Here is a 14,781-nt window from a genome sequence, read left to right on the forward strand (position 1 = left end):
TACCCGTGGAAGCCAATCAGCTGCTGATAGTGCCTGCACACGCTGTACATGGTTCTCCCGTAGCACTCTCCATACAGTGACGTGGTCAACGTTACCTTGTACAGCAGCAACTTCTCTGACGCTGACATTAGCGTTATTGTCAACTGCACGAAGAATTGCCTCGTCCACTGCAGGTGTCCTCGTCGTTCTAGGTCTTCCCCAGTCCCGAGTCATAGGCTGGAATGTTCCATGATCCCTAAGACGCCGATGAATTGCTTCGAACGTCTTCCTGTTGGGGCACCTTCATTCTGGAAATCTGTCTCGATACAAACGTACCGCGCCACGGCTATTGCCCCGTGCTAATCCATACATCAAATGGACATCTGCCAACTCCGCATTTGTGAACATTGCACTGACTGCAAAACCACGTTCGTGATGAACACTAACCTGTTGATGCTACATACTGATGTGCTTGATGATAGTACTGTAAAGTAATGAGTCGCATGTCAACACAGGCACCGAAGTCAACATTACCTTCCTTCAATTGGGCCAACTGGCAGCGAATCGAGGAAGCACAGTACATACTGACAAAACTAAAATGAGCTCTAATATGGAAATTAAGCGTTTCCGGACACATGTCCACATAACATCTTTTCTTTATTTGTGTGTGAGGAATGTTTCCTGAATGTTTGGCCATACCTTTTTGTAACACCCTGTATATATTGAGTGGCCAATGCCAGAATACCCAGACTAGTGAACAGGAGTTGACAAGAGGTTCGTGAACTTACACCACTTATAGCCCGAATTGCCCATTTCTGAGCCAAAAATATCCTTTGAGAATTGGAAGAGTTACCCCATATTACACAGTTTCTTTTTAACCTTACTTAGAAATGGTACACTTCTACACACAACTTAAAGGAGATTGCTCAGAGAGATCTGCATTACTTTGTGAAAACTTTGAGGGATATTTGTAGCATTTTTGCTGTGATTAGAAATGTGATCCCAACATTTATCTGACCTTCATGGTGTAATACTCACAGTGGAAATATGATTTCTGAATAAAATAAATGAGACAACAGATACCCATACTGAGACTGTCAAATGAGTGTGATGAGACATCAGTATAATGAAAGGAATATCCTCCTTGTACTGTAACATCAAAAGTGGAACACCCACAATGCTCAATGAAATATTTATAAAAGGCTTTGGAGGGCATATAATACGGCTTTGGAGTGCATAAAACATGGAGAAAGGTTAGGATTTAATGCTCCATTGACACTCAGGTCATTAGAGATGAAACACAGTTTTCATCTCTTTTCAAAGGAACCTATAATTTGTGATTTGGCTACCAGGGATGTGAACAGCCATCCTCCTAAAGGTGTGCTTGGTACTGCACCCTCTTACTCAGTCCAAGCGCATGCAATATAAAAACAAATACTGTGCTGAAACTTTTATGAGCTGAATTACACAATCTTATAATACTGGCACATCCCCGATTATGAACCCCTTAATTTGTTCATAAAATTACTTAAAGAGTAAATGAAACATGAAAGTACCTCATAAAACATTATTATGTGGATTTTACAACAATATGGAAGCAAGAAAAATTACACAAAAAAGTCTGACACAAAGATATTTAATTTTTTTAGCTAACTGAGAGTGTTATATCCTAGCCAGTAATGCCAACCGAGCCCGCTGCCAAAAGGTTGGCAGCATCAAAGTCCGGACGCCGTCCGCATAAGCAGCGCCAGCGATACAGGAAATCGCCGCAAGTCTGCGCGCGCCACCGCTGGCTTCTTGCTTCTTAAGCGCTGGAGTCGCGAGCGCTAAGACAGTTCTGTATTCGCCGCTCAGTTGTATACTCGCCACCGATTTGTGTACTTGCTAGTCAGTTGTGTGTTCATCGCAGCAGAGTTGTTGTTTGTCGTCAGCCGACGCTGACCTAGCCGCTCCGACTCGAACTAGACAGATTTCTGTAGACACGGAGTTCACTACTATGTTTCTGTATCTTCGTTAATAAAGATAAGTACCGACTTTTATTTAATCAGAGTGTTTGGGTTTTCATCTTTCTGTTCACTGTTCCAGCGGACCGGTCGGCCCGCTATTAAAAGTGTGGCGGTGATTTCGTAAGCCGTTTCTACAGCGAAGTGTTTGTCGCTACGAACGCCGCCACAAAACTGGCGACGAGGACTTCCGAACTCGTGTGCAGGGCTGCTTCAACTTGTTTCTTGTTATACTAATTATAGAGATAAAATTTTGGGGGCTGGTTTAATTTGTGTTCACTATGTCTGCCGAATTACAACAGTTGATCTTGTTACAGAGTCAGCAAATACAAAGTCTGGTGGAAGCAATCGCCAAACAAGCGGCTAATCCACCAACACAAAAGGAACAAGCACAGGCAGCACCACCTTTCCGTGCTTTTGATGCATCAAGGGAAGAATGGCGAGTATATTTCGCGCAGTTGCAGGCGCACATGACAGTCTACAAAATCACAGGTACTGAGCGGCAGCTTTATTTAATTTCCACTGCAGGCGTGGAAGTCTATAGACTACTTTGTAAGTTGTTCCCGGAATCCACGCCAGAAGCTTTAGACTATGAGGTTGTTGTTAACAAGCTTGCTGAGTATTTCGAGTCGCGAGTTCATGTGGCAGCAGCCAGATTCAAGTTCTTCAGATTAAAGAAACTGCCACATCAATCTAATAAACAGTGGTTAACAGATTCACGGGGCCTCACCCGTCAGTGCCGATTTAATTGTGTGTGTGGAGCTTCCTACAGTGATGTCATGTTACGAGACGCTATTACTCAAAACATTGCAGATTCTCGTATTCGTGCTGCTATCTTAAAGTTGCCTGACCCGTCATTAGAGACTGTGATGAACATCATTGAAGCCCAAGATACTTTTGACTATGCTGAGTGTGAGTTAGATCAGCCATGTATTTCTCAAATTGCCTGTGCTAAGCAAGTTATGTCACGCCCGCGGCCCCACCGGCGAGTCAGACTGTAAACACTAGCCGGCTGCGTCATGTTAAACACATTCGTCAGCCGCGTGTGCAAAATGATAGAGTTAAGTCTTGCCCTAAGTGTGTTCTTGCTCATCCTCGTGAACGTTGCCCGTTAAGAAACGCGGTTTGTCACTTTTGTCAAAGGAAAGGACACATCCAGCCTGTTTGTTTGCGTAAACACAAGAACCATTCTAGTGCTGCCCAGCCCATGGATATTCATGTTATTCAAAGCCAGCCCGCCCAGAAGGTCGCGTTTACAGACTCTTCCACGGTTCGTGTGGGTAATAAACTTGTTCGCAATAAGCCACCCACCCAGCCCTCTGCTATGCGACCCAAGCGTAATTCAAACGCTGTAAAAAGTAATGTACAGACTGCAAGTGAAGCGGGAGTTGTTGTTCCACCCGCCCAACCCACGAGTTGTCGTAAGCAGCAAACACGCGCTAAACGGGCTGATTTTGTGTCTTCTGCCTCCACTGCACCGATCCACAGACAGTGTAATAAACTATTTGTGCAGCTACGCCTCCAGGATAAGACCTTCAATTTTCAATTAGACACTGGTGTGTCTGTGACTCTAATAAACAGTGCTACGTATGCGGCTATCGGCCGCCCTAAACTTTCAGCGGCAAAACATTCTTTGGCTACTTATAGTGGAGAACAAATTCCTGTGTTAGGTGTATGTAGCGTGCCGGCCACATTCCGTGGCAATACAAAAACAGTTTCATTCACAGTGCTCCGCGCTACAGACAGTGTAAACATTTTCGGATTAGACTGTTTTGACTGGTTTGGCCTGTCTATCCAAGACAATGTGTTGCAAATTAATTCTGTTGTTGTTCCTCAAGACAGCATAACCGATTTGTGTAAACAATACAGTGACATATTTAAAGACGAACTAGGTTATGCTGCGAACTTTGCCGCTCATATTACGTTAAAAGATAATGCTCAGCCTCAATTTTTTCGTGCTCGTCCAGTGCCTCACAACCTCCGGGCACCTGTAGACGATGAACTTCGTCGTTGGCAAAACAACGGTGTTATTCAACCCGTTTCAGCGAGCCAGTGGGCTTCTCCCTTAGTTATTATAAAGAAACCGTCTGGCAAGTTACGTTTGTGTGCTGATTTTAAGTCGACAGTTAATCCTCAGACTGTCATTGATTCTTTTCCTTTGCCTAGACCGGACGAGCTGATGGATAAGTTAGGGGAAGCTCGTTTCTTTTCCAAAATTGATCTCCGTGAAGCATATTTGCAATTGCCCCTCGACGAGCAATCACAACAGTATTTTGTCATAAACACGTCGTTGGGGTTGTTCCGTTTTCTGCGTTTGCCTTTTGGTTGTGCGTCAGCTCCAGCTGTTTTTCAGCGTTTTTTTGTCACAACTTCTGGCTAATGTGCCATCGTGTTGCCACTATTTAGACGATATTGTTGTGTCCGGTCGGACGCCTGCTGAACATTTCCGTAATTTGGAGTGTTTGTTTACAGTGTTGTCTCAGGCAGGCCTACGTTGCAACATCGATAAATGTTCATTTTTCCTTACGGAGATTGAGTATCTGGGACATGTTATTAATGCTCAAGGCATTCATCCCTCCCAGTCACATTTAGCAGCTATTCGTGATTTGCCCGCCCCTCGCAATCTGCATGAATTGCAAGCAGTTCTTGGCAAATTGACATATTATATTAGGTTTATACCTAATGCATCACAGATTGCTGCACCGTTGCATCGTCTCCGCCGTAAGAATGTTCCGTTTGTGTGGTCAGCTGATTGCCAATCAGCCTTTCAGCAGCTTAAAGAGGCTTTATTGAATGATTGTTGTCTGGTCCATTACGACCAAAACAAGCCTCTAGTGTTAGCTTGTGATGCCTCTTCTTTCGGCCTCGGTGCTGTGTTGTCTCACCGAGTCGGTAACACCGAACGTCCTATTGCGTTCGCATCTAAATTGCTAAACAAAGCTCAGTGTACTTATAGCCAATTGGACAAGGAAGCGTTGACTATTGTGTTCGGTGTCACAAAATTCCATCACTACCTCTATGGTAGACCATTCTATTTAGTAACAGATCACAGGCCTCTGACGTCACTGTTTCATCCGTCTAAACCAGTTCCTCAGCGGACAGCTCAGAGACTACAACGTTGGGCTCTTTTGTTATCACAATACCAGTATGAGATACTGTATCGCCCTACAGCTCAGCATGCAAACGCTGATGCGCTTTCTAGATTGACGATTGCTGCGGATGATGTCTTCGATTCCTCTGAAGACTCTTGCCATCAGATTGACGCCGATGAGCATCAATCCCTCCGGGATTTTCCGATTGATTATCGTCAGGTGGCACGTGAGACAGCTACGGATCCTCATCTGAGTTTACTATTACGTTTTGTTCAACGTGGTTGGCCGTCCAAGGCAAAGGACATATCGGATCCTGTGGTTCGTCGCTATTATCCGCAACGTCATCTGTTGTCTGTTTCACAAGGAGTTTTGCTGTTACGCACCGAGAATGACCAGCTTCGTGTAGTGGTTCCCCAAGTGCTCCAATCCAAGGTCCTCGACTTGTTGCATCAAGGTCATTGGGGAGTGGTCCGCACCAAGCAGCTTGCCCGCCGTCATTGTACATGGATCGGCATTGATAAGCAGATTACGCAGATGTCTACAGCTTGTTCGACGTGTGCCGAACACCAAGCTGCTCCGCCTCAACGCTATTTTGAGTGGGCACACCCTGCCGGTCCCTGGCAGCGAGTACATATTGATTTCGCTGGTCCATATTGGAATTCTTGTTGGCTCATCGTGATAGATGCATTTAGTAATTTTCCGTTTGTTGTGCCCATGCAGTCTACAACGTCTGCACAAACTATACAGGCGTTGACTTCAATTTTTTGTATTGAGGGTCTTCCAGAAGTTTTAGTGTCTGACAATGGTCCACAATTTACCTCTGCTGAATTTGAAAGTTTTTGTTCTGCCAATGGCATTCGCCATGTTCTTACTCCGCCGTTCCACCCTCAATCGAATGGTGCAGCGGAACGTTTTGTACGCACATTCAAAGATCATATGGACCGCCTTCGTGCTACGCACTCTCGTCAGCAGGCCCTCATCACGTTCCTGTCGTCGTACCGGACCACGCCACGCGACGGCCCTTCGCCTGCGGAGCTTCTCCACGGCCGTCGTCATCGCACCCTACTACGGTTGTTGCACCCCCCGGATCGACCCGCCGCTTCTGAGCATCGCCTGCGTTTTCAGCGCAACGACGCCGTTTTTTTTTCAGAGTTTATCACGGTCGCCGTCGTTGGGAAATAGGCACCGTGATGAGTGTCCAGGGTCGCGGTTTTTATACTGTTCAAGGTGCTACTGGGGTGCACAGGAGGCATCAGAACCAGTTGCGCCGCACTGGCCACCCGGATTCTGCCGCTCGTTCCTTGTCCACAGATTTGGTCCGCGGCGGGTTCCAGCCGCGCCTTCCGACTTCGCTGCCGCCACCAGGGCAGCAGCAGCAGCTGTCGCCGCTACCACGCCGACAGCCCGTCCCATTGATGCCTCCCGCGCAGCTTCATCCGGGAGCGCCCCAGGTGGTCGCTCCGGCGCCTGCGGTCCCTCTTCAGTCGCCACCGCCTTCGGAGCAGATGGACGTCGACCCCTCAGCTGGGCTGCCATCCCAAGCGGTGGCTGTGCAGCCTGTCCTGCAGCCGCTTTCCTGGGGCACCCCCAAGGAGTATGACACCGCAGCGCCTTGTCCAGCGCCCACTCAGCAGCCGTCGACGCAGCGTCAGAAGACGCTGCCTCTCTTCGTGGGTCCCGACGCCCCGACGCGTCCAGTACCAGAAGCTGCGCCCGTGGTCACAGGCGTGCACCCTGACCTCGGTTTTGAGTCGGTGTTTCCCGAGGCCCCGCGCAGCCAATGCTGGGGTGCGGACCGGGGACTGCCACCGACAACAGTCTCCGCCCCGGTCTCTTCTGCTACGCCTGCGGCCAGACCCCTCCCCCGCCGTCGACGCTCGCCACGTCATTATTCAACGACGGTGCGGCGATTTGGGGGGGAGGAGTGTTATATCCTAGCCAGTAATGCCAACCGAGCCCGCTGCCAAAAGGTTGGCAGCATCAAAGTCCGGACGCCGTCCGCATAAGCAGCGCCAGCGATACAGGAAATCGCCGCAAGTCTGCGCGCGCCACCGCTGGCTTCTGGCTTCTTAAGCGCTGGAGTCGCGAGCGCTAAGACAGTTCTGTATTCGCCGCTCAGTTGTATACTCGCCACCGATTTGTGTACTTGCTAGTCAGTTGTGTGTTCATCGCAGCAGAGTTTTTGTTTGTCGTCAGCCGACGCTGACCTAGCCGCTCCGACTCGAACTAGACAGATTTCTGTAGACACGGAGTTCACTACTGTGTTTCTGTATCTTCGTTAATAAAGATAAGTACCGACTTTTATTTAATCAGAGTGTTTGGGTTTTCATCTTTCTGTTCACTGTTCCAGCGGACCGGTCGGCCCGCTATTAAAAGTGTGGCGGTGATTTCGTAAGCCGTTTCTACAGCGAAGTGTTTGTCGCTACGAACGCCACCACAAAAGAGAGTAATTGTTATGGAAATCTCATAGGCACACAGATTTTTGGACTTAAGATGAGAGTAATTCAGACTGAGGTAACAGATAACCTGCTATTAATTATACGCATGGTTATTAAACATCTATATATTGCCTGGGGAATAGTCCCTTTCAGGACACAGTAAGGCCACTGACCAACAACTAGGTTATATATTACAACAAAAAGTGGGCTTTTCTTCAAGTATAGTTACATAAGCATTAAATACAAAATTTTTAATTGTATGTTTTTTAAAGTGTTTTAGGGTGGACTGTTTCCTTTGTCATTTCACTCAAATTGTTTTTAACTGAATCACTTTCATAATCAAAATCATTTTCACTCTCAGTTTTGCTTAGACAGTCCTCTAACAATCCTCTAAAAGCTCTATAATCTCTTCCTCAGAAAGTATTATGCATGAAGAACTAGCCAGATTAACCTACTAACTTGAACATTATAATTACAATCTTTCTCTCAACACAACTTCTGCAGTTCAACACATAGTTAATACAGGATTCCCTAGACGATAGTACTATGCAGCATTGATGCCAAGTGCAGTCAGTTTTGAAAATGGAGTACGTGGGGCAACGAAAAATCATATTGAATGAGACTTAGCATTAGAGAGGAAAGCAAAATTCACAATGTCGAGTACCACTCTCCATTGGAGTGGAAAGCATTAATATTATCTGCCAGGTCATTAACATACAACAAGAAAACCAACAGCCCAGCACACTACCTTCAGAACACATGAAGTTTCTTCTATGTCTGTTGATGACTCTCGGTCCAAGATAACATGCTGCATACTGCATAAGAAGATCTCCTCAAACCAATCACAAATTTTGCTTGACACCCCATACAACCATACTTTTGTTAATAATCACTGATATGGAAATGAGTCAAGAAATAGTGCATCTACCTGATGGTCTTGATTCATAAGAGAAAAGTACAAAATGACTGATGTTTTTGGAATCCACATTTGTTGGCATGGAGGTAGTAACTGTGTTAAGAGACACCTCATTGTTTGAGCTCACAGTATGTTCTAAAAGTCTACAACAGGTGTATAGTCAATGGGTTTGGCTATTACGTTTTTGTGGATCACTTCAGCTACACTTCTTGTGGACCAATGACCCCCTTGTTACTGGGCACAGTTTCTTGTTCGAGTGATACACAGAACATTATGATTAAAAGAGAACTAACTCAGTTGCAAATTCTTAGTCTGACAGGAATTCACTTTTAGTGACAGCAGATGGTTTTCAATGCCAGTGACATAAACATCTGTTATCATTCATTCTTACATTGGTGTGAGAATTACTGTTTGTACACGAACATTTCAAACCAGAGTTCAGCATTTCTGTTTCTGCCTTTCTCCCCTCACTTTCAGTTCCTGAGTATTATATGAGTGTGTGGAAATTAACATCGGTGCCTCTGACAGCCTCAGATGACCAGAGTATTCCATGGTTTTGTGAGAGGTCTTTCCGTAAGGTTCTGCTAAAGTAGTTATCAAAAGCCTCATGTACTGTCATTTTTGTAGGAAAATGTCTTTCCTTTAGTCTACACCCTATTCTGTGTTTTACACCTTATATATAGTAGCCACTGTTTGTTTAGAAGTTTCTCTACAGAAAACATATAAAACGGAGGGCTCCTCCCTTAAGGAAGTGTTCTGCTAGGTCCACATCTATTCAGTGCTTGGTCAAATATTTATGCTTGTGCTACATTTCCTCTACATGCCCCTGTGCAGAACAATACATTTCAATCCTCTTTGAAATAGAACATTATTTCCTTGTTATCTAGTTTAATAAACACGTAAATCTTCCTATACATTTTAGTTACCCTTTGTACTACTGGGTCTCTATTCATCCATTCAAAAATGACTGACCATCCTGGCATACTGTGTGTTGATCGGATGAAAGGATCACTGGTAGGGACATCAAATGCTTATTGCTAGGAATATTCAGTGTTAATTGCTATTGATTTTCATTGGTGAATCTAGTAGAAGCTGCCATTGTGATGCAGTGCTGCATATGTATTAGTCCGTGGCACCTACGACTTGGTGATACTTGCTGTTGGCTCCACAATGATGTTTATAGTGCACAGTGAGGCAGCTCAACAAGCATAGTAGGCTTGTTGATCTGTAATAAGTGCAACGAAGATGGCAAGACCCTGTAGCCCTCCAAGTAATTCATGTCAGTTGGTTGCTTTGCTGTCTCAAAAACCTCCCTGATTTTTCTCATAACAATAAGTGCCTGCCTGGGCTGTTTAAATGCAGTTGACCTTTGATTTAGATCTTGTCCCTTGCCCCCACAGCTTTCTTTGTGGTACCCACACTTTATCCATTTGCCCTGAAAATGGTTTGTAGCTTGCAAAGTTTGGTTGCGAGGATGGCAATATGTCTGACTTGATGTGCTCTCATGGTTAGTGTATAACTCCCAGGGTTGTTTTGCTTTTGGATCATGATGGGACTTGGCATTAAAATATGTGTCTGTGTTTGTTGACTTCCTGAAAACACCACGTCCAAGTTTCCCATCACATGTCCAATAGACTGCAGTAAAGGTAACGAACTGAACTTTTCAATTTACACTGTAAAGTGCATTTTGGGATGCTGTTGGGTTAAATGCTGATCGAAACTGAGATACCCTGGTAGTGTGGTCACTCTTGAGTTCTCATTCTTGAGCTATATCTGATATGCACCTTGTCAAACTGAATTGTTGTCATAAAATTTATATTCTTGTATCTGCTCCCATTAGGCTTGTCTTATGTACACAATGATCATTGTCTTCTCCAGATTTATCACTAGTAAAATCTACTTCAAAGAGAGAATCCCTATTAGTTTATCTGTGTTACATATTATCTTATGTGCAACTATTGTGTAGCTTTCTATTTCAGAAGGCCTATAGAAAGCTCTCAGTAGGAACAAATGGAAAAAAGGCACACAATATTTAGCTGTTGTAACACATATTATCCTTTAGCATGTATCTGTATGTTAGCTTCTTCTGTAATTGTGGACCTGTTTACTTAGCATCAGTAGCTCATAACTCTGAAGGTGGAAAATTGTTCTACAACATCTGCTTGGCACCCACTGCGTACCTAGTTTTCCCTTCCCAGGTGTTCAAATTTCTATCTTGTCCAATATTCCTATGTCCATGAAACAGTTAGAATTTACTTGTTTAATATATTGTGAAGTTTTCATTTTTCACATCCATTCTTCTCTCTGTTCGGAGACAGAAGACAAATTAGGGAAACTACCAAAGTCTTTTCCTCTGTTATGTATTCCTTTCCAAGTCTTCCATGTATTAAGAACCATGTATGCTAAAGATGAGGCTCTACAATATCTTAGAAACAGAGTAAAACATAGATATTGACTCAGAATGTTACCTGACTCTCAGACATCATAGCGTATTTAAGGAAATGTTAATCTTAGATTGTCTTATGAGATTTAGGTTCCGTAAAATTATATTAATAAGGCACTGAACCAACACCAGTTAGGTTTTCATGTATGTGTTAATAAACATGTAAGTTATAGTTTAACTGAATAGTGAGAACACAAATTGATGAAAAACTTTAAAAAAAGCAGATTTTGTACTGCCAATCACTGGCACAATATTGGGCATTTAAGATCAAATCGCTTGTCTGACATACTCTCATGGTATAAAATTGTGTCATTTTTGGACTATGACGTATTGCAAGCAGTACAAAAGTAATATGTTGATCACCTTTGTCAACTGCTGAACTGATGGCTTTACTTCAACCAGGGATTGGGCACGATATTGCCTGAAACAATTGAAATCAAATTTAATTTCATAAATACATCATAATTTATCTCTCGTAGATCAACATAAAGGAAAATTGCATTGATTATTGTTGTTGTTGTTATCAATCAGAAGAGTGGTTTGATGGAATGTATTCTGGTTTCTGCACAAGTTGTAGATAATCTTTTATGTCAGCCTTTTTTTCTTTTTTCTTTTTTTTTTAAATCCCTGATAACTTCACAATTCCAAACAGTGTATTCCAGTCAATATTCATTAAAACTTTTTCTAAATCTAAAATACTGTAATGTGGCTTTCTTCAACCTATTTTTTAAAATAAATCATATGATCAGTAGAGTGTCTCATCTTCTTATATATCTCTAAAATCTAAACTTATCTTATCCAGGATGGCTTCTACAAGCCATGCTATCGTTTTGTAGATAATTCCTGTTACCATTTTACAACTATGACTCACTAAAATGATGGTTTAGTAATACACTAGTTGGTACCTGTCTGTCTTGATATTAATATTATCATATTCTGCTTGAAGTCTGAGGGTATTTTACCAGTATAGCACATATTTTAAGTTAATATGAAATATGTCAAAAATACTACAAGCAGTGTCAATATCAAGGGAAGTGAATAAATGAGGCTAACTTAATAAACAGTTCAGAAGAATCTCATAAATGTAAATCTCAGCTTTTTCAACATAAAACTTTGTCCATAAGAGTTATTTCAATAGCTCACAACTGAGAAAAGTGGTGATCTTTTGTACTGTCTGTGGATAGTATTAAGACTACTACACACGGGGAGGATGTGTGGGGAGAACACTATAAATATCATGGAATACAGGACCACAGTTATGCTTGACTGAATATGAGATGGAAAATATGCAGTCCAAAGACTGCATTAAGTACATACATAAATCTGTAAGAAATAGGCAAGTACAAATTCTTTGGCATAAAGGATTTTCATGTTTCATAAATATGGTAATGGATCCTTGCAACAATAATTTGTAACTATACTTCATGGCTGCAGCTATGAATGCGTGTAGTTTGCAACAGCATGGCACAGAGCTAGTTGTTGCAAACTAAATATTTTCGATATTAAACTAATCATAACTCAAATATTAAATAAAAATCCCTAACTGTCTCACAATTGAATTCTTTTTTTTCTCTCTTTGTGTCAGCAGCTTTCGCACATTTTAGTTGATTTTTTTTCCCCCCCCTTGCTGCTGCTGTTTAACAGAAAGTCAGATACGATGCAACATGCAATTTGTGTAGTGCTGGAATGGGAACAGGGAAGGAGCTGGATGGGTGAGGACAGTGAATAACAAGGTTGAGGTCAGGGGGTTTTTGGGAACATAGGATTTATTACAGGGAAAGTTCCCACCTGTGCAGTTCAGAAGAGCTGATGGTGGGAAGGATCCATATGACACAGGATGTGAAGCAGTTATTGAAATGAAGGATATCATGTTTGGCAGCATGTTCAGCAACAGGATGATCCACTTGTTTCTTGGCCATAGTTTGTCGGTGACCATTCATGTGGACAGACAGTTTGTTGGTTGTCACGCCTACATAGAATGCAGCACATTGATTGCAGCTAAGCTTGTACACCACATGACTGGTTTCACAGGTGGCCCTGCCTTTCATGGGATAGGCGATATTAGTGACCAGACTGGAGTAGGTGGCAGTGGGAGGATGTATGGGACAGGTTTTCCATCTGGGTCTATTACAGGGGTATGAGCCATGAGGTAAGGGATTGGGAGCAGGGGCTATGTAAGGATGGATGAGTGAATGAGTATATTGCTGTGGGAGAGGTGGAAAGGATCGTGGGCAGGACATTTCTCATTTCGGGGCACGAAGAGAGATAATCTAAACTCTGGCAGAGAATGTAATTCAGTTGTTCCAGTCCTGGGTGGTACTGAATTACGAGGGGAATGTTCCTCTGTAACCAGATGGTGGGACATGGGGAGGTGGTGGGAGACTGGAAAGATAAGGCATGGGAGATTTGTTTTTGTACAAGGTCAAGAGGATAATTACAGTCAGTGAAGGCTTCAGTGAGACCCTTGGTATATTTTGAAGGGACTGCTCATCACTGCAGATGTGATGACCATAGGTGGCTTGACTATAAGGAAGGGATTTCTTGGTACGGAATGGGTGGCAGCTGTCGAAGTGTAGGTATTGCTGGTGGTTAGCAAGTTCGATATGGACGGAGGTACTGATGTAGCCATCTTCAAGGTGAAGGCCAACATCTAGGAAGGTGGCTTGTAGGGATGAGTAGGACCAGGTGAAGCAAATGGGGGAGAAATTATTGAGGTTCTGGAGGAATGCGGATAGGGTGTCCTCACCTTCGATCCACATAGCAAAGATGTCATCATTGAATCTAAACCAGGTGAGGGGTTTAGGATTCTGGGTTTTTAGGAAGGATTCCTCTAGATGGCCCATGAATAGGTTGGCATAGGATGGTGCCATGTGGGTGGCAATAGCTGTACCCTGGATCTGTCTGTAAGTTATGCCTTCAAAGGAGAAGTAATTGTGGGTGAGGATATAGTCGGTCATGGTCCCAAATTACTGGAACCTGTAACACACACTGAAACTTTTGCCCTACTGGAACTTGAGCAACATGCACACACCACATCAAAAAGCTCTACATCCTGCTCACTTCCTGCTCCCACCTTGGAGTACCACTGTCCACCACCTCCAAAACAACTTCCAAACCTCCTCCATGCCACCTCATGGCTGACAAACCCTGTCTTGCAGACCTACTACAATTACCCCACCCTCCAAAACTCCCTCTCACCATCACACAGAATCCAGTACCTAAACAGACCCAAAACACAGTCATGAACTCCTCTAGAAGTCTTAGCCCCACAGAAATATCAGTCCTTTCCAAAGGCCTCATCTTTTGCCCCACTCCCAAATTCAATCATGCAGGGCTTGTTGAAGACCTTCTCTCCTTCCCCAAGTCTCTACTGTGGAAACATTGTTTTGCCACCAACACTTCCAATCAGACTCAATGAAAGAGCAATATTGAGCCTTGCCTAACTCAGTTCACTCTTCCATCCAACCGTGATCCATCCCCTCTGCCTCCAAACAACCACCTGTTAACTTTCCAGAATTTCTTAACCTCAAACCTTGCCTCACCATCATTCCCCAAATCCCTCAACATGCAGAGTAACCTTACATATACAGTAATAAGTGCAGCCCACCATCTAAAACTGATCCTGAACTTATAATCCTACATGTGGACAAAGGCTCCACCACTGTTGTTCTGAACCACAAGGATTACCTGGCAGAAGGACAAGCCAGCTGTCAGATACTTCCACCTGCAAACATGGCCACAGTGACCCCATTCCAGTAATCCAGCAGGATCTCCAGTCACTACTCAAATCCTTAGGCTCATCCCAGAACCTCACCCCGGAGACCATCTCTCTACTCATTCCTACCACTCCCAACACTCATACCTTCTACATACTTCCTGAAGTCCATAAACCTTACCACCCAGGACACCC

The 14,781-nt window shown here is 43.7% G+C and overlaps 1 protein-coding gene across 4 annotated transcripts in view; it reads right to left on the minus strand.

The window, feature by feature from the left end:
• Window positions 1-14,781, minus strand: part of LOC126100262 (E3 ubiquitin-protein ligase FANCL) — a 189,326-nt gene that overhangs the window by 71,819 nt on the left and 102,726 nt on the right. For 2 of the 4 annotated variants that reach the window (XM_049910852.1, XM_049910851.1), the window contains exon 9: window positions 11,235-11,292. In XM_049910852.1, coding sequence (XP_049766809.1) covers window positions 11,266-11,292 — 27 coding nt within the window. In that variant the 3' untranslated portion in view covers window positions 11,235-11,265. Of the gene's footprint in view, window positions 1-10,905; window positions 11,293-14,781 lie in introns of those variants that run through there. The other 2 variants (XR_007522145.1, XM_049910850.1) reach the window with 2 other exon arrangements.

Source organism: Schistocerca cancellata, chromosome 9 (genome assembly GCF_023864275.1).
Source record: "Schistocerca cancellata isolate TAMUIC-IGC-003103 chromosome 9, iqSchCanc2.1, whole genome shotgun sequence".
NCBI classification, from domain to species: Eukaryota; Metazoa; Arthropoda; class Insecta; order Orthoptera; family Acrididae; genus Schistocerca; species Schistocerca cancellata.